At 54.3% G+C, this 24,526-nt stretch overlaps 1 protein-coding gene and 1 long non-coding RNA gene across 6 annotated transcripts; one reads left to right on the forward strand and one right to left on the reverse strand.

Annotated features, from left to right (window-relative positions):
* Positions 1-5,586: 5,586 nt before the first annotated feature.
* RBM15 (RNA binding motif protein 15) lies at positions 5,587-13,309 on the reverse strand. Of its 5 annotated transcripts, none has more exons than XR_010467643.1 (2): positions 10,241-13,309; positions 5,587-5,958 (listed from the first exon to the last, which is right to left on the reverse strand). XR_010467643.1 is itself a non-coding variant. In XM_065038848.1 (1 exon), the coding sequence occupies exon 1, from the start codon at positions 13,179-13,181 to the stop codon at positions 10,305-10,307; it is 2,877 nt and encodes a 958-aa protein (XP_064894920.1). In that variant the 5' UTR covers positions 13,182-13,309; the 3' UTR covers positions 5,587-10,304. The 5 variants fall into 5 exon arrangements, 1 of the variants encoding a protein (XP_064894920.1); XR_010467644.1 differs by having other exon boundaries at positions 5,587-5,963; XR_010467642.1 differs by having other exon boundaries at positions 9,665-13,309.
* A 5,849-nt stretch (positions 13,310-19,158) lies between these two features.
* Positions 19,159-22,118, forward strand: LOC110364653 (uncharacterized). The gene is made up of 3 exons (XR_002423575.2): positions 19,159-19,577; positions 20,185-21,147; positions 21,223-22,118. It is a non-coding gene; the product is annotated as an uncharacterized LOC110364653 (long non-coding RNA).
* Positions 22,119-24,526: the final 2,408 nt, after the last annotated feature.

Below are 24,526 nucleotides of genomic sequence, written 5' to 3' on the forward strand. Positions count from 1 at the left end.
TTTCCCACCGCTCTGATAAACCGGCGACCGATAAACCCAGCGCTAAACGCAGAGAAAGGCGACCCTGGTGTTTATTGCACAATAAGCAAAGATCTTTATCTCTCGACAACATCCCCGCCAAGGGCTGGAACTGTTCCAGCCGTTCCGATGTGCACAAGCCGACCAGGAACCACAGAGCGCTCGGGATCCCAGAAATTCTGGGTTTAACCCATCGCCCGCACCTCAGATTGACCCTTTTTGGCACAAAAAACACGGCAAGACACTGGCCTACAGCGATATTGTGAGAAACACCCGCTTGGCAGGACGCAGAGGGGGGAAACAATCGACGTAATGCAGATTTTAAAGGTGAATTAGAAGGTTTTTGGTGGCTGCGGCAGCACGGGTCTGGTTTTGGGGTGGCTGCACACAGAGTGACACGCAGCACACCCCAAGCGCTGCTCCCCCTCCTGACGCTGCTGGTTTTCCCTTCGGCCGCAGGAAGAAAGCAAGAAGCGCTTTAAAACAGCCGGGTGAGGATGTGCCCCGCGGCCGTCCAGCCGCAGGAAGCGCGGCGGCTCTGCCCTCGCCCGCCGTTGCGCCGTTTGCTCGCCCGAACGCCGATAACAGGGACACCCTGCGCTCTGTTTTGTATTGTTGTGCCTGTTCCCCTCCCTGCACACACGTCCCGCAGCCTCGTTCTTTAAAGGCGGCCTAACGATTTCCATGGAAGTCAATGAGAATTCATAAGCTGCTCTAACGAAAAGAAAAATAAACCAGATGTTAAACCCAAAGTTTTAGCTTTAGCCAAGAGATCCCCAGGGAACAGCTCTCCAGCCTGTGATGTCTGCAAAGGAGACAGGAGCCAGCACTGGGCCCTTGTGGCCAGGAAGGCCAATGGCATCCTGGGGTGTATTAGAAGGGGGGTGGCTAGTAGATGGAGAGAGGTTCTCCTTCCCCTCTACTCCGCCCTGGTGAGACCACATCTGGAATATTGTGTCCAGTTGTGGCCCCTCAGTTCCAGCAGGACAGGGAACTGCTGGAGAGAGTCCAGCGCAGGGCAACGAAGATGATTAAGGGAGTGGAGCATCTCCCTTATGAAGAAAGGCTGAGGGAGCTGGGGCTCTTTAGTTTGGAGAAGAGGAGACTTAGGGGGGACCTCATTAATGTTTATAAATATATAGAGGGTGAGTGCCATGAGGATGGAGCCAGGCTCTTCTCGGTGGCAAACAATGATAGGACAAGGGGTAATGGGATCAAGCTGGAACACAAGAGGTTCCGCTTAAATCTGAGAAGAAACTTGTTCCTGGTGAGGGTGGCAGAGCCTGGCCCAGGCTGCCCAGGGGGGTTGTGGAGTCTCCTTCTCTGCAGACATTCCAACCCCCTGGACACCTTCCTGTGTAACCTCATCTGGGTGTTCCTGCTCCATGGGGGGATTGCTTTTGAGGTCCCTTCCAATCCCAAACACATTGTGATACTGTGGGAGCTCCTGCTCACGGCCATGGACAATTTCAGAAGGAATTCCTGAGGTAAAGTCTCCTTTTCCAAAGCCACAAAGGCTTTGCCTCCCAAGTCACCCCTGAGCTTGGCAAAACTTTCCCCGACCGGTATTTCTAACGTGGGCAAGACAGGGCAAGGATCACGCTCTGGCTCGGGAGAGGCAAAGGGTGTCTTTACAACACCTCAGTGACTAATAAACTGCCAATAAATTGATTTTCAACCCTTAAGGCCTTTGTCAAGCAGGAAAAGGGAGGTACGGCCAAGCCGGCTGAGATAAGAGAATTAACACCATCCTCTTCCTCGCTGTGCCCACCCCGTGAGGCTCAATGGCAGCAGCTCGGGCTTGGACAAGAGGTGATGGTTTGAAACTAAAGGAGGGAGATTCAGGCTGGACATGAGGATTAAATTGTTGGCCCTGAGGGTGGTGAGAGCCTGGCCCAGGTTGGCCAGAGGGGTGGTGGATGCACCATCCCTGGAGACATCCCAGGCCAGGCTGGACAGCAACAAGAGCTTAACAACAACCTCGACAGACCTCGTTGCCTTCCCTTAATTCAAATCCTCCCGCATTTTATGTGTCGTCAGGCACACCTAAAATATCTCATTTTACAGGCTTGACACACAGCGCTCGCATGCGGAAGGAGAACCAGCCTGCGGGATCTAAGTGCTCACTTGCTACAAATGGTAGAAATTCCAGGGAGAAGTGCGAGTTTGGAGCAGGGTTAAGCTGTACGCGTTGCTAAGAGTCGGCCTGACCTATCGCTGGGTCTGGGGACAGGAGATGCTGCGGATAGCTAAAAATCTACAGCCCCATCTTCAGATCCGATTGCAGCACTGGGTATGAAGGTCAAGGCAGGGGGACAAGAGGATGAAATATCCCTTACCCACAGTCAACCCGCGGCTCATCGTGGGTGCCGCCACGGGCACGCACATCCCATCCCGATCCTGGGACAACACGCATGAGCTCAACCCGAAATCTGGGACACAGGAGCTGGGAGGGTGCAACTCATGAGCATCATCACGTTTGACAGCACCTGTACCTCATTTCTCCTTAGTTAGCGCATCCCTGGAGCGGGATACAAAGGGTTGACAAAACACAGGGTGTTTCAAAAAGACAGACCCAATTTCAAACGGCAACTGATGTGAAACGGGTCCGTCTTTTCAAAACACCCTTCAGGAGACCTCTGTGTCACCAGGGACGCGTTCCCCTTACAGCAGCACCTTGGCTCCATCAGCGCATGAACAAAGAGGGGGAACAGCAGGTTAATCAGCCCGATAACCCATCCCAGCGCTGAGCGAGCCCTTCGGCAGCTTACTCTGCTCCCCCCAGTTCTCCAGGCGGCGGTAATTAAACCCGGGCACGCAGCTCCGAGACAATAACCAACAAGACACAATAGGAACCATCGAGCAGCCCAAGCCACTTGCCAGCCCTCTCCCTGGCCCCTCTGCAGACGCTTCGCCCCATCCACTCGCGCCCAAAACCAGGACACGCGGTGCGAGCGTCTCCTCCAAGAGCATTTGCCATTTGTTTGTAAAGCAGCAGCACGAGGCGAACATAAGCTTGTTATTAGCGAGGAGCAGAATCTGGGCCATCTGATGTTTTAAACTTTCCTATTAATTCAGCTGCGGCTGGTAAAAGCACAACTCTACAAAAAAATGTGCGAATTCAAATAACCGGTTCCCCGTCTAATCCACTTGCATCACTTTCTACTGCAGAGCAGTTAATTAAATGGTTCTCTTTATAAATCCACTTTCCCCAGAAGTCTCATTAGCCAAATTAATATGATGCATATAGAGCACTTAACCCTTCCAAGAGACTAGTTTTAACAAAAGCCCGGCTTTAGCTGGCAGCTGCAGCATCGCTCTAACCAATTCAGACCCAGCGCACGAAAAACAACCCGCTACTGCAGAGCAACCGTCGCGGAACCATCCCACACCACATCCCACGACACCTCCAAGTCTTGGAATAAATAAAGGAGACAGGGAACAAACTCCTGGTTAAATCCACAGTAAAATCTGAGTCAGATCCCCTCTGGAACAGCCACCGATGGACCCGTTTGCTGTCAGACAAGTCCAAGCAGACCCAAAAAGTGGGAGAGCGCCCGACCCCTAAAACAAGCGCCCAGTTGGCCGAGCGCCGGCCAGCTCGGCAAAACCATCTCCTGTGTTTGGTGCAACCAACACACGGCTCATCTCCTACTGGCACCACCACCCAGCCCCGGTAAAGACACTCCAACGCGCCTCCCGTCACGGCTCCCAGCCTTCCATACAACACTTTAAATCACCAGATTCAGAGATCACATCTCAACCCAACACAAGATACATTGCGAAATACTAGTTTTAACCACAAACACCAGCTTCTGGAAAAAAGACATCTCAAAAGTCTCCCCTTGTCGCCACCAATATCTACAATTGCTCCCGTTTACAATAAACAGCTTAATTTAAATGCTCACACCAGCATCCCATAAACACACGTGTAGCTTTGCCTAATCATTAGTTGGCTTTCTGTATTAAAACATACACATTATAAACAGCGCTCCGGGTTAAAAGCAGGATTAATTCAAGCGGTTCACAAAGTCCCAATACCAGCTCCAGGTTGCCAAGCTGAAAACCTGCGGTTTTACACCCGCGCAGCATCTTGCCCCAGGTTGGTAGAAAAAACCCCTCCCGTTCGTCAACGGGAACCCCCAAAATCCAATACAGAAGATACAGCGACAAGTTCGCTCCTTCGCTCCAGAGTGGACAAAGACCACAGAAAACCCATCAGTAAAAGTTAGTAGGCTAGAAAAATGATTAAAAAAAGAGGCGAACAATAAGATAAACTTGTTTTAGATCACAATTCAGCTCAAGCTCGCAAACCCCCCTTACCTGCCGGTGGGATTTCCTGAGCTCTTTGCGCCGGGAACGGCACGACCGCAGTATCCTCGGGTTGAGGGCACCCAGCAAGGACCACGCGCTGGGTTGGGCGTCCGCGGGAGGTTACAAGTTACGCCAAGGCAATCAGAGCAAGCTGGAGTCTCAAGGCGTCTTCATCTGCAACGTCACATTAACTCTACCAAAACGCACAGCACCGGAGGGTTCCGAAGCCAACGACGACGCCGGGTCAGCTCCTCCTCGCCGTCTGCGGTCGTCAAATGTGCAGCAAACGTGGAGCCGTGCACCGGAACCTTCCAAAGCTCAGGAGCCCCCAAAACACAGGAGAACGTAGCAACTACAGCACACAACACTTTTCCGGACGCCTCCGTAACGCCTCCATAATTATTACTCTTTTGCTCATCTCACCATCTGTACTACACCGGGAGGCGGCTGCAAGCGCACGTGCAGCCGGAGCGGGGGCGCGAGCAGGGTGCATGCACATCCGAGGCGTGTGGAACCGTTTGCTTCGTAAACCGGTCAGAATAAGGCACTGAGACACCAACGCAAAGGTTTGGTGAAATTACCGACTCTAGCTCTCCGGAACTCTTCATCCATTCAGCACTAAACCCGTAACTGCTGAAAAGCCCCCGGAGATGGAGCAGCGCCTCGGGTGTGTCAGCAAAGGCTTTATTACCATCATTTTAACACTCCTAAGGACTCATTTCTCTTTTCTTTTGGCAGTGTGGTGCAAAGGTTTACGTGCAAAGATTCAAAAGCAATCATCAAACTTTTTTTTTTCTTCAAAATTAAAAAAAAAAAGAAAAAGAAAAAGAATCAAAACTAAAGCCAAACGCGGTGGGTGAACAACTTAAATCAGAAACTTAAAATTCAGCAACTCCAGCTCTTCCGACAGCGAAGCCCCAGCCGTGGACGGCGTTCCGAGACGCGGGGCGACGCTCCCTGCGTTTTCACGGCAGCGTCGGCACCGCTTCCTCGCCAAGATGAGGAGTTAGAGCAGCCGGCGACCCCGCTTTTCACTGCAAACCAAGGGGGTGCCGCAGCCAATCAACCAGATTCCTTCCGGATTCGGTACACGAGGTCGGTCAACGCGAAAGGTGTCGCTTCTCCCTGCGTCTTGCTCAAAGACCCACAAACTATCAGAGCTCAAACATGGAGCGGCAGCGGCAAACGACCCCTCGGGCTGCGAACCAAGGGGCCAAACGTTTGTCGTCAATTCACTTCCAGGCAGAAAAACCATTTTCCTCAAAAGAAACAATTTATTTAGAATGAAACAAAATCAGCTCAACTGTGAGCGCATGTTTGTGACAGCTACTTTTAAGCTGTGTGAGCCATAAAAAGGGTATTCCTTTACTTTTTCCAGCAATCTTGTGTACACAGCACAAAGCAAAGAGGTCATAGTTTTCCACTTAAAACACGGGCATTGGCATCACAATAGCAGATACACAACTTTTTTTTTAAAGCTGCCATTTAGTAAAATGCACAAATACTAAACAGATAAGCTTTCTTCCATCAAGAGGCCCATGGAAATTCCACATTAAGCTGCAGCTTCTCTTCCCAAAGGTCCATTAGAGCTTGGTATCCATGCGCTTGTCTTCCGCAGTCCACCAGCTTTGCTTGCAGGAGGAAAGAAAATGTTATTTCAATACAAATGTACACAACAGATGATTTTTTTCCCCTTCCTACGTTATACAGATGAACATAAAGAGCTACAAGGCCTTTCTGAATGTTCTACTTGGATTTCAAAAAGCACCAATTCCACCCACGGGCAAGAAACCTTGAAATTAAGCCACTTTCTCTGTATAGATGCATAACGAGTAGTGCAGGGCTTCTTTTTGGACCGAGGTTAAACCAGGCTTACAGTACTGATGATTATTCAACTTGCGGTAAGTTAATGGGACACATCGAGATAATTAACCATGAGAAAAACCAACGGAATTATCGGTAATTCCATTGACTTTCCTCAAAGAACAGTTCCTGAAGGCAACTTATCAACAAAGCCATGAAATGTAGTGTTACACGTTTCTCTTTTGTTCTCATTTTGCTGCGTAATTCTAACAGCGGACAACTCCAATATTAAAGAGACGGTCAAATCAAAGACACACCTAATGGAATTTCAAACTGTTACCCTTCAAGTAATACTCCTCAGCCATCATTTTCACACAATCGAAACTGCACCAAGTTGAATATTCAACGAACTATTCTCGGAACCATACGTTCTGCTTTAAGCCCAATACAAAATACGTTTCATCATCGCGTTTAGAAATCATTGGAATATCTGTCCTTGGGTGCTATCTGCAGAAAAGGGGAGACAAAGGGGAAAGAACCCCAAAGGCTCTGCAGCGCCACGGCAGGAATCCCTTCCCTCTGGTTTCTGGCCAAGCTCTGCCCTCAACACCGTTTTGCTCAGAGCCGGGAATCCCGACTTTCCCGGCCATTTTCCCTGAGTCCCCAGAGATTTTGAACCCGCCTTCCCGCCTCCTCCCCATTAATACCCAAAGCCTTTCGCCTCCGTTCCCATCAACCAGATGGTTCCTCAACGCACGTGAGAAACCCAAAGCTCTTCCCAGGGGGCTGAGCAATTCATCACCAAAGCATTTCAATCCTTTAACATCCTTGTGAAATTAAAAATAAAGAGAGAGGGGAAAGTTTCTCTGCCTGGCACATAACACCCTCCTCTCTGTCTCTCACGAGGATGCGTTGGTATTTGTAATCAAAACCCCTGGAATTTCTGGAGTTGGGGGTGAGGTCGGTGCTCGTGCCGCAGTGAACACAGACCGGTCAAACCAACCCCGGGCGGTGCCGAGGAAGTTGCGTAAGGTTTCCAATTGAAAAACAGTAAAAAAATCAAACCTTAAACAAAAGTATGAGTCATTTGAGGTTCTTTCCCCAAAGCACAGAGCCCAGCTATGAACGGATTCAGGAAAAGGACATCCTTTTTCCATGCTAATTCAACAAAATAATGAAATATCGGAACAGCAGCTGCACACGACGATCGGAGGAATACTGAGCAACGTAATGCCAAAGACCTGCGGTCTGCTACATCTGCTTTGCTCTACACACGAGCGGTGTTGGTACAACACGGGCTTTTACCTGCCCCCCGCCCTGGCCAAGACAACTTTTCATGGACTCCAATGGTGCAAACTTGGGAGCGAAGGGAAAAGCTGCACCAGCCTCCACGGCAGCACGGGAACCTTTTTGAGGTGCCGGCAAAAAACACATCGCCAATCAACCACGTTTGGACATTAAGGACCCTCAAAGGGTGTTAAAATCCTTGCTTACAAAACAGAGCAGCAACCACAAATAAACCAGATTTAAAGAAGCAGGTACTCGGTTAAATAAGGAACCGGAAAACCTGGAGTCAAATGCGGCCTCGCCTGCTCCTGATCGCCCCCAGCGCAGCTCAGAGTTGACTCGTAAAGCCCAAGGCGGGTACAACCACCGCGATTTACACGGGAAAAACAAAGCACACCTCGGATGCTCTTTCCAAAAAGGTTCCCGCACCGAGTTGGCTTCGACAAGCTATGCTGACCCCAAGTTTTACGGGTTTTAAAAGCAGGTGCCTGCTGCGTGTCGGCGGAATGAACACTGTTCTCAGCAAGTTGAAGTGTTGAACGCAAATGACATTAGTGCTTCGTTTTTGGGGTGGTTTTTTTTGGTTTGGGGTAGATTTAGATTCCCGGCGGCTCAAGTTTCCTTCAGGACTCTGCGCTTGAAGGCGACTCGCGTCAGAAAAGGCGCCGGGAATGGCAGCACGGGGCTGCGGGGCAGCGGCCGCCGCGCAACAGACACCCGCCCAATTAAAACACTCTCTGCAATTAGTGGTAAACACGCCATATCTTCTAAAACACAGTTCTTGGAGTTACCGGTGCCATTTCAAATAAAATCTCATTGTTAATAGTAAGACGAACAGCTGCATTCTGCCATCTATTACATTCACGCTGAAGGACGACAACCCAGAAATCCTGGATTTTACCCTCAAATATTTAAGAGCATTAAATGAGGCTTTTATGTTTCCATTGAGAAAGAGAAGTAGCTATAAAACCAAAAATCTGTTTTCAAGATACGCTGCCACATTCAAATTCTCACTTCGCCGCAATTTTGGGATGCTACAGCTATTCATTGCGGCCAAAGGGAATCAAATCCCTTGTAAACCAAAGCACGAGTGGTTCGGATTACAGAAATTCCTACTTTGTGACAGCGAACCTCAGGCAGGTACAGTCACCTTCCAAACTGCTGGGCCCATAAAATACATTCAAGACATTTCCTCCTCCGTGCAGTATTCTGCATTTTGAACGGGATTTTGGCGTCGTGCGAGTTGAAATGGAAATCAACTCAGCCCTGGTATCAACTGCCCAAGGAATAAATCGGAGGATGGACCGAGCAGAGCAGCATCGCTTTCCCGTCGCCCAGGTCGCTGAAAACGTTGCTAAGTGCAAGACTACATTCTGGGTTTAAGTGCAAGATTCCAATTTTGGGGCCTGTAGGTAGATGTGGTCATAATGACGCTTCGGTTTCGAAGGTCGCTGCAACATCCCTTCGGTCGTTAGGGAAGACGACAGGGATTTAGATCCCTCTTCCCCCTCAATGCCCGTGTTGGAGACGGCTGGAGAAAAGTGCCCAACCAGTGGGGGGAAAAGAAACAATGAACTAAGTTCCTCTTCAAAAGAAAAAGCAAACTGTTTCCTCCTAGAATCACAGGAACCAGAGCTCCAACCTCAGCACCTCAGAGCACATTTAATACTTCTCCGAGATGCTAAAAACACTTTACTCCAGACGCCTGTGAAATGATAAACCTCATGTAATGCCCACTGCGCTGTACCTGAAAAGTCCCAAGCAGACAGCAGTTTCTTGCTATTAACAAAGAGGTAAAACGTTAATGAGAACTTTTATGTAATTAAATCATCACAGAATTAAAACCATCTCTGGAGAGAAGCACACCTGCTCAGAGTTTGCACTGTGGAACCAGACCCCACTGTACCTGCAACTCTTTGGGAAAAAAAAGGCAGTAAAAACAAAACCCCACAATAGAACTAAAGTTATTCTCAAAGCACCTCCTTGTTTCTTGCATACCAGAGTAAGCACAAGACATTCATGGTTTGTAACAAAGTCCTCAGCTATTTACCAAACGTTGTCACTTCTACAAACCCAAAGTGCATATATGGGATACAACAGAACTCGGAGGAAGAGGAGAAATACACCTGTTAAAAAAAGCATCCTTTCAGTGCATGCATTCGAGGGGCTGGACGAGTAGAGAAAACACCCAAGGGAGGGAATGAAATGTCGTGCAGTGCACCCGGGAGCAGGAGCCGCTCACCTGAAAACACTGACCTCGAGCTGCGCAAGCCGGGGGACCCCGGGGGCTCCCCAGGAAAGGGGCCGCGCCGCCCGGGCGGCCGCTGCCAAATCGGAAGGGCTGGGAAAACAAGGAGCTGACAGCAGTTCTGCTGGAGGTGTGTGGTTTGCCATTGAAACTACCGAGTGCTTTAAATCTGGTCTTTTAGGTTTGTAGCTCTATCGAGGATAAGCTATCGAACTCGCTTTAAAATACATGAAATGAAAAAAGGACACGAATCAAAATTAAGAAGACGGGAGTTTGTTCTTTCCCCCCTCCCCCAGTTTTTTTCCTCTATTTTTTTTTCTTTTTTTTCTTTTTTCTCTTTTTTTTTGTTGTAAATCAAAGCAGGCCTAACCTCCCTGCTGCCCCCACCGACAGGGGCTTCTCAAAACACCCTATTCACGCTAACAGCTAACCAACCTTTCTGCCTTCTAACTTCTTTTCGCTTTTTATAGAAAAATGTAGTAACAGAAAAACGGGCAGGGAAAGTCACCTACAAACAAAGATCTAATTTAAAATAACGTCGGGGCTGGCTAAGGCTGTATCCCATAGCACCTGGCACACGCTGGAGGGGCTGCGTGGAGGAGTCGGCAGGTTGGGTACAGAGAGCACGAGGGCCTTAGGACGCCCCCCGGACAATGATCATGACCAGGTAGTCGTCCTCTGATTTGGCCAACGCCTTGGCCGTGGAGTCCAGGAACTGCTGGGAGAAATCGCAGGGTGGGAAAGCGTGCAGGACCCCGCTGTTCTCCTTGTCTTTGTTCCCCCCCACGGGGAGGCTGATCACCCCGGCAGCCTGCTTTTGCTTTAGGTAGGACACCAGATTCCTGAGGGGCCTCTGCGTGGAGGTGGTGGCGGCCGCGGGCTCGGCGGCCCCGGCTGCGGAGCGGTTGTCTGACGACGCCCCAGGCACGGCCAAAAGGATGGCGTAGCCGTTGGGACCCGCCACTTTGATGCGCCGATTGACCTCGTCCAGCTTGGGTTGGTCCAACCGAAGCCGTTGGGTGATCTTGAGCTGAGCTACTTTCCCACCAGTCGCTCCCTCCACCAGGAGGCTGCTGGCGACACCCAGGTCCCCCTGCAGCAGGTGCATGTTGGAGGGGAAGTTGCTGTTTTTCAGCAGGAGCATCCCCTGCCAAGCCAAGCACAGCTTGGGGGCTCCCCCAGCCTGCGACACCCCGTCCTGCTGCTGTTTCTGAGGAGGGGGTTTGAGGCGGGAGCCTCCGCCACCTCCTTCCGTGCCACGTTCGTCCTTTTTGGCCGGACTTTTGCACTCCTGCGCGGCGGCTGCCGCAGAAGCGCGGTGCTTCCGCTCCCGTTCGGCGGAATTTTTACGGTCGCGCTTGTCGTTCTGCCCTCGCTCCAGGCTGCCCCGGCGAGATTCCCGGACGGGCGAGGGCCGCTCCAAGAGGAGCAAACGGGATGACGAGCGCTCGGGGTCACTACTGTAACGCTCCCTCCCTCCAAGGAGCTCGGGGCTGCGGTCCGGCGGAGAGGTTGTGGTCAAACAGTGACGTTTACGGGAGGAAGAAGAGCGTTCGCTGTCTGGAGAGCGGTCCAAGTGCCGGCCTCCATCCTCCGCCAGCCTGCGTTTCCTCGGCTGATCCCTGCTACTGCTGCCCAACTCCCTCTCCCCTCGGTCCCGCTCCAAGGACCAACCATCCCGGCGGCGTTCTAAGCTTTCCAGCGGGTCGTAGGCAGCTGCCCGGTTACTCCTGTCCCGCACAGGGGGTGGGGGCGGCACCCACTCTGTCTCAGGATAAAGGTCTCTGTCGCGGTCTCTATAGAGCAACGGTGGCGTCCTGTCCCGGGCCCCCCGAAGAGGATCAGGTGGGGCTCCCCGGTGAGCCCCAAAAGCAGCCGCCTCCGCCACAAGCTCGTAATGAGCAGGGGGTGGCAGAGGCAGAGGCTGCAGGTAGGGCTGCTGGTACCGATGCTCGGTGTCGGCAAAGTCTACGCGGAGGCGGCGATCTGGCCCACCCAAGGGAAACCCACGCATGTGGGTGCAGGCTGCCTGCGCCGCGTCCAAGCTCTCGTATTGGATATAAGCCCACGAATCCCCTTTACGGTAATCAATAGTGCGAATGGTGCCAAACCGATCAAACTCCCTGGCCAGAGCGGCAAGGGGCACCCAGGGCCCGAGGCCGCCCACCCAGAGCCGGGTAGTCGGAGTGGCTTTACCATACCCGATCTTGATGGGATTGCGCAGAAGCACCTTTCCTGACATGGCCAATTTGGCCCGGTGCGCCATGTCCAGATTTTCAAATTTAAGAAAACCATACGTGCTGGTCTGCCCGCGCCCCGGCCTTTTGATGTCCACCTCGGTGATGACCCCGAAACGGTCAAAAGCTCGGCGTAAATCTGACTCGCTCACGGTGATGTCCAGGTTACCCAGGAACAACGTGCGGTTGGCCCTCTGGTCGTCCTCGGGGCTGATCTCCTCCTCGCTGGCGACTCCGGCACCCCCTCCTCCGCCACGAAAGCCCCCGGCGGCCGCCACACCGGCCACCCGCTCCAGCCCGTAGGCCGGCCGCACTCGCGCTTCATAGAAACCCCCGTAGTCCCTCTCCCTCTCCAGCTCCCGGGGCAGAGGGGGCGGAGGCGGCAAGCGGCCCAGGGCGAGCTGCTGCAGCCGGTAGTCTCGGTAACCCAGGGCCCCGCCGCTGCCGGCGGGTGACAGCGCCCGCTGCGTGGCCCCGGCCGGGGGGTGCCGGACAGCCGCCGCCACTGCCGCCGCCACCCCGACAGCCGCCGCACCGTAGGGCGACTCCTTGTCCAGCAGCGCCGGGGAACGGCTGCTGCGCCGCCGGCTGCTCCCTCCGCCGCCCCCGACATAGACGGCCTCGATCTTCAGCGGGCGGTCGTAGAGCACCAGGCGGCCGCGGGCGTGCTTGGCGGCGCGGGCGTCCTCGGGCCGGCGGAAGTTGACGAAGGCCACACGCTCATCGGCGGCGCCGGTGCCGGGCGGGAGGCGGCTGATTTTGACGCTCACGTCGCCGAAGCGCTTGAACTCGTGGAACAGCCCGTCCTCCACCGCCTCGTCGCTCAGCGCAGAGCCCAGCTCGCTGATCTTCAGCGTCTTGTACTCCCCGCCGCCCGACTCGGAGGAGGAGGAGGACGGGGCCGCCGCCGCCGTCCGGGACTCACCCCCGCGGCTGCTGCTGCTCCGCGACGCCTCCGCGGTTTTCGCGCTGCCGTAGCTGTGCCGGCTGCCGCCGCCCGCCGCCGCCGCCCCGGCCTCGTACTCGCGGCTCCCGGCCCGGCCAGCCTTGTCCGGGTGCGGGCCGCGCCGGCTGCTGCCGCTGTTGCTCTCGTTGGAAGCCGCCGCCGCCGCCGCCGCTTTCCCGCCGCTGCCGTTGGAGCCGCCGGAGCCGCTCGGCTTCTTGCTGCTCCGCTCGCCCCGCGCCGACGAGGAGGAGGACGCCGAGTCCTCGCCGCCGCCCCCGCCGCCCCGCGAACGCTTGGCTTTGGCCGGCGAGCGCTCCTTGCCCTTCATGGCGGCGGGCGGCGGGGCGCCCTCCCGCCCCCGGCCCTGCTCCCGCCGGCGGCCTCACCGACTGACTGACCGCCGCGCTCACGCACCCGCCGCCATCTTGGAAGCCGCGGCGGCAGCAAGCCCCGCCCCCTCGGCGCCCATTGGCCGCCCGGCGCCGGCCCGCCGCCCTCGTTGGCCGCCTGGAGCGTCACCACCACCCCCTCGCCGCCGCCGGGCGGAAGGCCCGCCCACTCCTCCTCTTCGCCATTTGCGATTGGCTCAGCGGGTTGTCCTTCCGCCGGCCGGCCTCGCGCGCCTGCGAGGCGGGGGCGGGAAGAGCCTCTTCCCCACTCCTCCATGCCCCGCTCGCGCATTGGATGATTAGAAAGAGCGCGGCCTTCTGATTGGGTTTCTTCCTCTGTCAATCGTAGTATTCAACCATGAGAGGATTTGCCCTGCTCATTAGCGAACATATAGCCTCCTTCTAATTGGCTTTCTTTCCTGCCAATTATAATGCTCCTTCTGCGGACCCGCCCCGCCCTTCCCCATTCGCTCAGAAGAGGGTTTCCCGTCGTCCCTTTCAAAGTCTCGCGAGATGTTCTTTCCCCGCCCCCTTTCCTCATTGATCCCCGCTAACCTCTCCTGCGCTGCTCTGATTGGGTAAAGCTTACGCCGCTCCCCAAGGAGCGCGGGCTGCCGCCCAAGCTCCGCTCTTCGTTTATCATTGGGCAAGAAAAATATTCCCTGGCATGTGATTGGGTGCAGTCAGATAAATTTTGGATTGGCTAAAGCAGAGATCAGTCATGCTTGCTCTTACTCTGATTGGTCTTAGCTGTGAAGGGGGCGGTTCCCCGGCAGAGTTCGCCGTGCACCCGCGGCTGAACGCTCAGAGCGCGTCGGGCTGCGGCGCGCAGCGGGTCGTCTGGTCGGAGTGGTGTTTTTCGGTCATCTCCGGTCTGTCCAACCCCCTCCAGCGATGGTGACTCCAGCACTGCCCTGGGCAGCCTGTTCCAATGCCCCACAGCCCTTTGGGGAAGAAATTGTTCCTAAATCCAACCTCAACCTCCCCTGGCGCAACTTGAGGCCGTTTCCTCTGCTCCTGGTGCTTGTTCCTGGGGAGCAGAGCCCGAACCCCCCTGGCTCCAAGCTCCTTTCAGGCAGTTCAGAGATCAGAAGGTCTCCCCTCAGCTCCTGTTCTCCAGCTGAACCCCCCAGGTCCCTCAGCCAATGGGCAAGAAACGCTTTGATTCGGGTTTTCCTCTGAGGCCACTGAAATGCGTTGAAATCCAGCAGTACCTGATTAGAAAAGTAAAAAACCTGCAACCACAATGCAGCAGGAAGAACTTCACTGAACCCAGTGGTGCACCAGCCCCCCCCCCGCCAAACCACGTTTTATCATCACAGCTTAAGTGGTTTGAAACGAGAGCACAAAGCACCATGTTCCTCGCTGTGCCCCTGGGTGAAATGTCCCCGCGTCTCTGTGTCACCCCACGGAAACCAGATCGCTCCCCAGGAACGTCTTCATCCAACAGAGACAGAATTGAATCAGATTTTTTTAATAGCGGTCCATTAGGCTGCATTTCTCCCTGTCGTGTCGTCTCCTCCTGACAGAGATGATGCTTCTGAAATTGTGGGTGGGTTTTCAGTGGTGGGTAAACAACTGGTGTCTAAATATAGACCGAGGAGCGATAGAAATGCTGTTTGAAATACATGTTGGGCTTCTGAAAATGAGATCCTCCTATTTAACAACACAGAGTTAACCTAACGGGTGTAGTGGAGACAGACCCGCAATGATACGGGAGCCGGACTCGCGTGGATTTAATTATCGTTAAGTGTATGGGAGGCAGATACAATTAGGGGGATGTGGATGGTCCTGATGAAGTGACACTTGGGTGTGGGCAGAGGGGCAGCCAAGCAAGACACCGAGTCTGTCAGATGGTTATTGCAGCCGTGGTTCTTGTCGGGGTCGAGCTGCTTTCCTGGGGAGACACCACTGGAGGATCAAGATCAGGCTGTTTGTTTGGTTTTCCCCTAAAAAAGTTGGCTGTTTCTTCATTTTACAGAAATATCGCACTGCTGTGGTTGGAGAAAGGTTTCTGGAGGCCGGGATGGGTTGAGACAGGAAAGCCAGCCCACCGCGTGCTGTGGGGAGCAGAATCGCCCGGTTTACCATTTAAACAAAAGCATCATTTTAGTCTGGCTCAGATGCGCCCGCATCCCACGCAGATCCCCCCGCCAGCTCCTGTCGGAACGTCGCAGAGGACACGAGCTGAAACTGTGGGGGGAAAAAACCTTATTTTGCCATATTTCAGCTTCATTTTCAAGGTTACGCCGGGTAAAACCTGGCGCAGCTGCACTGGCTGGAGAGCTCTGTCTGCCAGGGGTCTGACCGCTCCCTTGCGGTGCCTCGGGTTGGGAGCAAAAAACCAGAAATTAAAGTTATTCAACTGATGAGCGAGGGCGTAAAAGACACCTTGGGGGAGCGCTGGGCCGCGTCACCGCGGGGACATTCATCTGATTGCAGCCCCTCCTTCCACGAGATGATTCTTCTGGATTTTTCCACCTCCACATCAGGCGCTGCGGGTCTCTGCAGCGGTGGCACTGGTGTGTTTTAAAGTGTGTTTTGCACTGGGAAAAGGGAACACAGCACCTAAAACCAGCCCTGGAGAAGACCCGGCTTTGTCAGGCCATGAGCAAGGACCAGGCTAAGCAGGAATCTCCCCCCAGGCCCAGGCTCGATAAGGAGCGCTCTGTCTGCACTTATATATACGTGTATGAATAATTAAGGTGCCAGATGGCCCTTGAGCCCCTGGCCTAGATATAAACATCTAATTACATCTGGTGCCCATGGGAGTCGCGCATCCAGGTCCCTCTGCTGAGCTGGGCTCATCTCAGGGGATACCTGGGTGTCGCAGAACCAATGAAACTTACTGTTTCCCTGCAAAAACCTTTTCTCTAGGGGTTTAACTGTGCATGTTCTTTCCAAAACCCAGCAGAAGACGATCACAGAGGGATGACGGAGGAGAAGCGAAGAGGAGAAGCTCCCCGGTGAGATCCCGCAGCCCCGCTGAGCGACACGGGCAGAAGCCTCGTGAGCATCTCGGCTGGGGACACATTCGCTTGTTCGCAATTTCGCATTCAGCCGAGCTGCTTCTCTTCCTGGTGATGCGGTCGTGTCCAAGCTGGTTGTCACCGGCGTCCAAACCCATCAGCTTCGCTGAGGCGAAGCCACACGAGCCCCCCGGGAGCGGAGCCGCCAGCCCTAAGTGAACTGACCCGGAGAGGAGGCGACAGCTTCCCCAACACCGTCCCTGCGATTCTCGTGCTGATCTCCACAGTGGCCCAGCCCTCGCCTTCGCCAGCAGAAAATAGTAATAATAACGGAGAATATTCACCCTGCGGGATGCCGGGGAGGTTTGGCAGCGAACAGCGAAGCAGCTCGAGGAAAGCGGGAGAGAGCAGATTTCTTCCCGCAGCCTGGAAAGACAAGTCCAGCGCTCGCTGGGACACAATGTGGAGATGGGGTCAAGTTCAAGGCTCCTCGACCTGCTCCAGCCCCTCTCAGCACCATCCCCGAGGGCTCTGGGGACACGTTTTGCAGGGTCGGTCCCCGCACCCTGTACTCCTGGGAGCATCTTCGTGAGACACAGCCCGGACCCCGCGGTGTCCCCAGCTCTGTCCCCTGTCCCGCTGCCGGCAGATGGCAACGGCTGCCCGTGAATGTACCGGGGCCCGATGCGCAGGAGCTGGTCCCTCTGCCCCGCACAGCCCCTCCTGACCCCCCTCCGCTCCCTTCGCTTCTCCATTGCATCTCTTGTTTCCCCCTGTGCTGTGCAGGGAAGCGCTCGAGTTTAATAAGTAATGAAGGAATTTATGGAGCCATTAGTGCAGTAATTGTTCGCTTTCCACCTAATATTCAGAGATTAATGGAGAGGGAAAAATAAACCCCCAAAGTACGGAGAGGATTAAGGAAGGATTGGGGATCCAGGGTTATGTTCCTCCACTGAAACCTCGTGTCCTGAGGACAGCTTGTGCTTGGATGTGGATTTAGAATTACATAGATCTGAGCACCCCAGGCCCCTCTGTGCCCCCTCCAGGCCCTGGTTTCCCCTCCATGGACACTGAGGATGCTCCTGCTCAGGACAGCGATGTCTGTACAGGATGGACCAAGTCCTCCCAACATCTTCCCTCCTTCCCGACACCTTCCAAAGTGAAAAAGGTGTCGAGCTGCGCCAGATCCCGTGGGTCTTCATCACAAACCTCTCTGTACATTCGGTGCCTGGAGCTCCCTCAGCCGTGGACTATGAATATATATTTAAGAGAGTTGCGGGGATATTTTTAAATGACCCCTGGAGCTATTTCTGCTTAATTTCCTTCAATTTTCCTCCGTGTCTCTCCCTGATCTTCCCCTCCAGAGAGGACGGGAGCTCATTTTCATCTCTCCTGTCTGGGAGATGGGTGCCGGGCTGGCTGGAGACAAAAAAGACAGCCCAAAAAAAGAGCAGACGGCTGAGCAAGAATAGCAAGTGGGGCTGGCCCAGGGCAGAGCGCGGCGGGTCCGGCCCCCTCCCGCTCATCACACAACCATGGAACAGTTTGGGTGGAAGGGACCTTCAAAGCTCAGCCCCTGTGCACATAAATCCATCTTGGTTACGCAGAGGGTTTTCATAACAGGTTGCATGGCCGTAGGTGATGGCTTTAAAAAGCTCCCCACCCATGGAGCTGCACTTTCCCTGCCTGTTCCCTCCGCGGTAATGAACGCTAATCATATAGATTTAGTACCACGCAGCATTTTATGGCCTGTCTAATGCGGGAAGGCAAAGTTCCTGAACACAATGGTCTCTTCTAGCCACCAAAAATAAGCATAATCCAAGGAAAAAAAAAAGGCAAAAGCCTTTTGGAAGAGGCAGCAAATGCCAGCAGCTTTGGTTTGGGATGTCAAAGCTGTGGCTGGGAGTTCAGCACTGTGCCCCATGATAAACAAGTGCTGTGCAAGCTGGGGATCCCCTGTCTTTTCAGATCACAATGGGGGACCCAAATGCCCCCGGGACACACGAGCCACCCTGATCTCCACGTCACTCGCGTTCCCCGCAGCCCTGGCTCTGCCAGCCCATCGCGCTGGGCCCGCCGGGACGCGTCTGCAGCACAGACAACGGGATTAGCATCGATCCGCCCAGAGCAGCGTCCTCGGCGCAGGCTCCACACGCTTCCCCGAGCACCCAAGAGCACCCACATCCTCCCCCCCGCCCCCCAGCAGATCCTTTTGCAGTGTCCTGGCTCATTGTTACCCCCAGAGGGTAGAAAAGGACATCCTGACCCAAATATACCATGTGGGTTTAAGGTCTGAGCCCTGACAAGTGCATCACCTCCCTTCTGCTCGCCTGGCTTTTTGGGTACGGCTGTGGTAGGACAAAACTGTTTCCTTATACAAGCGAGATAAAGGCATCTCTGGGACCAAAGAGGGCTGGTTTATCCCCAAAACTCTCACTGGCTCCAGTGACAGTTCTGCCGCTCCAGAGAGAAACGGGGAAAGGTGCAAACAAATGGTTCCCAGCTCACGTGCGTTTTGGGATGGGGAGACACTGCACCCCAAGAAGCCCAGTCCTTGTTGTGGCCCAACGCGGCTCTGCCGTGTGACCAGCGAGTTCAGAGAGGAGGCGCGTGAACATTTTTAACGATGCACGTTCCCCTTTAAAGTCAGGTTCCCTTTGATCAGACAATGGACACGGAGGGTCCTCTCCTCCTTCCCCACCATCCAATTCCTGCTCCAAAAGGGCTAAATTTAGAGGCAGAAAGATATGAATGTCAAGTAATGGGCAGCGGATGCTGCCCAAGGACAGAGCAGCAGCCCCACGACCAGGCACGTTCAGCCCACGGGGTGTCCTGGTGGGTGTTAGCAAAGGGGAGGACACCTCGCCAGCCACCCCCAATTTATCCCCATCGTTTTCTGGGATGCAGGAGCCCTCATTCCACCAGCACCTTTCTCCCCATCACCACAACCAAGGCCGGAGAGGAGAACCCGCAGCTCCCCCAGCTGCTCCCCCAGTGCTGCTCGGGGGAGGTTGTGTCGGTTCAGCCCCAGCCTCTCACAAACCCATTTCTCCCCACAAAACCCAGCCCTGCCAAGCTCAGCAGCTCAGCCCGGCTTTCAACACGCCCATCACCACCCAGGACACGTTTAAACCAGTTACGGGAATGTCGTGTCCTTCTCCGAGAGGGACAAGCGCTTGAGAAGCACACAGAACCTCCAGCTCCCGCTGACTCCCAATTACTCCGCTCAGAAATTGCCCTGTGATTTTTTTTTTAATTACTTTTTTGATTCGTTAATGTCCCATTAAAAGATCCCGCTAAGCGGAGCTGGCATGGAGCTGGGCAGACGCAAGGCTGGAAGGAACCGCCACTCTCCCTCCCGTTATGGTAAGTTTTCCAAAACCCACTAGTGATGTCCCTAAATAGTTTCCTTCCACAAACAGCGAGATGGTGTCAGCTGCTCTATTTAAATGAACAGCAGAAAATAACAAAAGAGCTGCAAATGGCAGCTATAAATGCAAAGCAGAGGCTGGAGCTGGGGGGGCGTCCCATGGGGACCAAGGGGTTTGCAGGGAGAAGGGGACACATCCCAAGGGGTTGATGCCCTGTGAGGTGTCACTAGGGCCTGGCAAAGCTGCTCGGATAAGGTTGAGCTTCCCTTTTTCAATATATTTTTGGTAAGCAGAAATAAATGGTATTTAGCACAGCTGGGAGCAGCCAGAGCATCCTCACTTGTCCCTTCTTGCTTCCCACGGTCCCTGAGCACGAGGGGAACACGATGCAAACACGGCGGCACTTCCACCAGGGCTCAAATGCAACATCCATCCACATGCACCAACACCGACCCCTGTGTCCCATCAGCGCTGGGGACAAGGCTGCGCGAGTCGCCCTCTCCCAAACAACAGCCACAGTGTCCCATGGAGAAATGAGCCGGGTTACCTAAATAAAGTCAATGAATATCTGGAGTGCTGCAGTTTCTTTTTGTCCCCTGCAGGCCTTGCCACCAACACCATTTTCTGAGAGCGGAAAGCAAAGGCTCAGGCTGGCTCACCCCAGGGAAAAGAATAAAACACATGGAACAACCCAAAGCTGATGGAGCAGCCGATACGAGGGAATTTGTTTGCATGTGTTTCATGCAGCCCCAAGACACGGGTCAAAACAAGCTCCTTGTTACCATGAGGCACCTGGTAGAGGTGGCCTCAGCACATGGTCCCCAAGGCCAGGGACATGGGGACTTGCTGAGACACTCTTGCCATGGTGTGACACCAAAACCAGGTACCCACAGGTCACAGCTCCCATCGCAGGTGTCCCCAAATGCAGCAGCATCGCGGGCGCTGGGGGGTCAGCTCCCTACTGCCCCACATCAAGTGTTGGCCAACACCAAGACCCAAGGGCAGAACCACGAACCGCCGACACCAAACCCCTCCGGCTGCTCCCAATTTCCAAGACTACGTGACAACAAGGAAAATAGAACATTTTCTGAACACAGCCTGAATAGGAACAAGTCCGCCCAAATTCACCGTGAACACAGATAAAAGCCCATCGGGTCGAGTGTTTCCAATGCTGGAAAATAACCCGCGGGCTCGGGGCTGTTTCAGGCACGCTGAGCGCAGGCTGAGGCTGGGAGAGCAGCTATTAAGGAAAGTGGAAGTGGGTTTCAATTTTCAAAAGCCGATGACAACAGCTTTTAGATCAAAAGAAGCCTTTTCACAGAAGGATTCTGCTCGGGCAAAATTATTAATCCATCGGGCTGAAAAACGCTGCAGTAAAAATCATCTTGTTTGGGACAAGTTCTCAACTTGGAATTTGCTGGGAGGACGTGGGGGTTTGAACATCCATTTCTCCTTTAATTAAAAAAGCCTCTGAGAAACTTGAAGTTTTGCTGCAGATGGGATTTCATTATTATTATGATGATGTTTTTGGAGCTGAAGGATGGGCAAGGACGGACCGATGGAAAGTGAGTACATTGGTTCAACCGTGGCCGCTCGCGACTGGTTTGAAAATCAAAACCCCTGTTCAAGCCTCTTTGCAGGTGCCTCAAGGCAGAAGACACGGAGCCAACATGGGCAAGAGGATCTGCTGGTTTGAATCCTTTAATTTCTGGAGGTTGGGGGACAAATTCCTGGTTCCACTATCCCAGGAGAGCAACCCCAAACCCCTCACCCCCTCAGCATCACCTCGCTCCCTTTCCCCACAGCAAAACCCCACAATCTCCCTCCAACCTCCCCCACCAGCTTTGCAAACCCACCACCCAAAAACCACATCGAACCCACCAAAAAACCCCACCAAAGGGCTACGGAATGGGCCGAGCAACCCAGCTCACACTTCTACATGGTTTTCAAACCTAACGCCCCTATTTCTGCATCCCAGGTGAGAAAGGACGGAGATTTATGACCATCGCTCTCCTCCTGGCCGGCGCTTGGCCGTCCCTTGCGCCAGCTCCCTACCTGCTGCTCGCTTTTTGATTTTTTGTCCTTTTTTGCACAGAAAACGAGTTGCCCTGGAGCTGCGTCTCCATGGAAACGCGGGTTTTTCAGACACTCAATGAAAAACGCTGGCACGGAGAGGCTGGTGCAGGAATACTGATTCAGCCCCAGCGTCTGTAACACTGACTGCATTTTAATCCCGCTCCGCTACCCGGCGAGCTAAAAATACCCCGCGCCCCGTCGCCTCCTGAACTCGCGTAAACAGCTTAAAGCAACACGGCGGTGCAGGAGCAGAAATCCCATGAATCAGCTAAAAAATATATATAACAAATAAAAAGGGATGGGGAAGGTAATGGTGGGGTCTATGTCCCTGTCATAGCTTGGGGAGCGCCAGCGTGGTGGCGAAGGGACAACCAGGATTTTGCAGCACCTCGGGGTTTTGTTTTACCTCTCCGAGATGCCCTTTTCCAGGTGAAGAAGCAAGCAAACAAGGTTTTCCAGGCGGCTGGGGGAGCGGGGTGTTCGTTGGCATTTCAAGCTCAACACGGAGCGCTGGGGGAAGGAGCCAAGTGTCCCCAGCGAGGGTTTGGGGACAGTCTGGGGTGACCTTGGCTGCCGTGACCCGGCGCGGTGCTTTCCCTGCCCGCTCCCAGCATCGCCGTGAGCAGGATGTGTCAGGTCCAGCCAACGGTGGGGACCTGGGGGCTGCCAGGTCACCCCGCTGTTACTGGGACCGTAATAGGCAAATCAGATCATTTTCTCCTCCCCACAATTAGCCGGGCTGTCCTCGGCTGACTCCCGGAGCTGCTTTTTGCGGAATACACAAACACCTCCTTTTTTTTCCCTTTTCTTTTTTTAAAATTATTAAAGGCTTTTTCCCAGCAGCACACTGGGAACAAACACCCAGATGGGGAAACTGAGGCACAAACCTGCTTGCTCAAACCTCTCTACAAACTGGGAGTGAATCTGGGTTTCCCAGCTCCCCCAGCAATTGCCCTTCACCCCCAAAGCATCGCAGGAACTCTCCTACCCCCTGGGACAGGGTGGGATGTCCCCAGGGATGGGGTGGGATGGGATGTCCCCAGGGACGGGGCATCCACCACCTCTTTGGGCAACCTGGGCCAGGCTCTCACCACCCTCATAAATAAGGACAGTGAGAACAAAGCTGCAGAGAGCTGGGCTGCAAAGCGCTTCTCGGATGATCACCCCAAGCTTGGGGAGGGGGTTTCCACCCAATATGAACCCAGCACACGAGGTGGGGGCTCTGCTGCAGGTCCCACTGGTCCCAAACAGAACCAGGCAGTTCCTTGTGTTGCTTCTCTTACCTTCACCATCCCCACTCCAAGGCCATAAGCAGCAACATCCCCTACACCAGCAGCCTCAGAGCTGCTCTGGGGGGTTATAAACTCCCCAGTGCTCCCAGCTCCACCTCCCACAGCCCCCAGGATCAAGATTAGGGCAGGGGAGCAGCTGTCTGCTCTTTCCCAGGTACTCAGGAGATGCTCCTGTTCCCCCATCACACCTGCCGTGGAGCCCCCTCCCACCCCGGTGGTGCCACAGCTCCGTGTGCTGTTCTATCCCCGCCAGGAGCCACTTTCCCAGATTAAAAGTCATGCGCTCACCACCTTGGCATGGAGCCTCTCGCCTGTTTTTATTGACAGCACCATCTTTTGCTGATTAAAATTCCTTTAAGTGCACCCAATGGCAAATCCCAGCCCTGAGGCCAGGGATGTTGTCACTGTCGTCTCCCCCCCCATATCAGGTTTTTCTGCCCATGTTCCCTCTCCACTACGTGTCCCCGGGTGCCGCGTGTCCCTCCCTCCCTCTTTGGTCTTTCTTTTTCAAAATTGCTCCTGGAGATGGAGAACAGGGTGATTTTTTTCATTTGGGAAAGAAATCGTGGGGTGTAAGGGTGTGCCAGGCTCCATCCCTGGATATGCCAGGCTCCATCCCTGGATGTGCCAGGCTGTCCCTGTCCCCTTGAGGTCCCTCCAGCAGCCTGGCAGGTCCTGAGTGTCACCGGGACACTCTGAGTGCTCCCAGTCCCCAAACGCTGCATGAGCAGGACCCGGAGGGGTGCGGGTGCTCAGCATCCCTGGCCCAAGCATCCCCGATCAGCCACCGCCGCACTCAGCATCGCTCCGGTGATCGATCCGTGACCGGGGACAGGCCCCGGTGCATTCCATGGCACGCAGGGCTCTCGCAAGGGCTCTGCAGCCGCAGCGGGACGTGGAGCAGCTCGCTCCCAACCTCCCAGCATCTCACTTTAATTGCTCTTTGGCCCCCGGCCACCGATTGCTCACACTTGTGCCTGCTCGCTTTTCAGTTTCGTGGCAGCTTTTCAGTTCCCCCCCTCCTCGTTTTAACCATTCCGGCCTCTCCCTGCATCGCTGGTCTCAAATAAATAAAACACCTTGTGATCCTGGAGCGGGTTGCCAACAGGTAGAGCCACAGAATCTCCATCCTGGAGGTGTCAGCTGGTGGCCAACTCGCTGCAGCAGTGAGGGGGTCGTGCAGGTCTCACACTGCACCCCGGGGGCGCGGGGGGTTTAAACCTCCCCTGGAGTCAATCAAGAGGTGACACCGGGAGCCCCCAGCCCCAAAATCATGTGGAATATTAACCCTGGACCCATGAATGAGCTCAGTGCCACCTGCTCAACCCTGGGCCAGGCTGCCCAGGCAGCTCGGGGAGAACCAGTCCACTCACCCCAGTGCGGTGTTCACTCTGAAACCTAAGGGTGGCACCAGTGTGGCCATAATGCTGATTATTTCATCTTTGATAGAGCAAGCAGAGCCAATGCATTTGTCAGCTCTGCAGTGCCTTTTCCCTCAACAAATGAATATTGCGTGGATGTTGAAACCCGTCTGCCACGGGCTTTCCAGCAGGCTCAGCTCCAAGCTGTGTGAGAA

This window comes from Columba livia, chromosome 22, assembly GCF_036013475.1.
Source record: "Columba livia isolate bColLiv1 breed racing homer chromosome 22, bColLiv1.pat.W.v2, whole genome shotgun sequence".
Classification (NCBI taxonomy): domain Eukaryota; kingdom Metazoa; phylum Chordata; class Aves; order Columbiformes; family Columbidae; genus Columba; species Columba livia.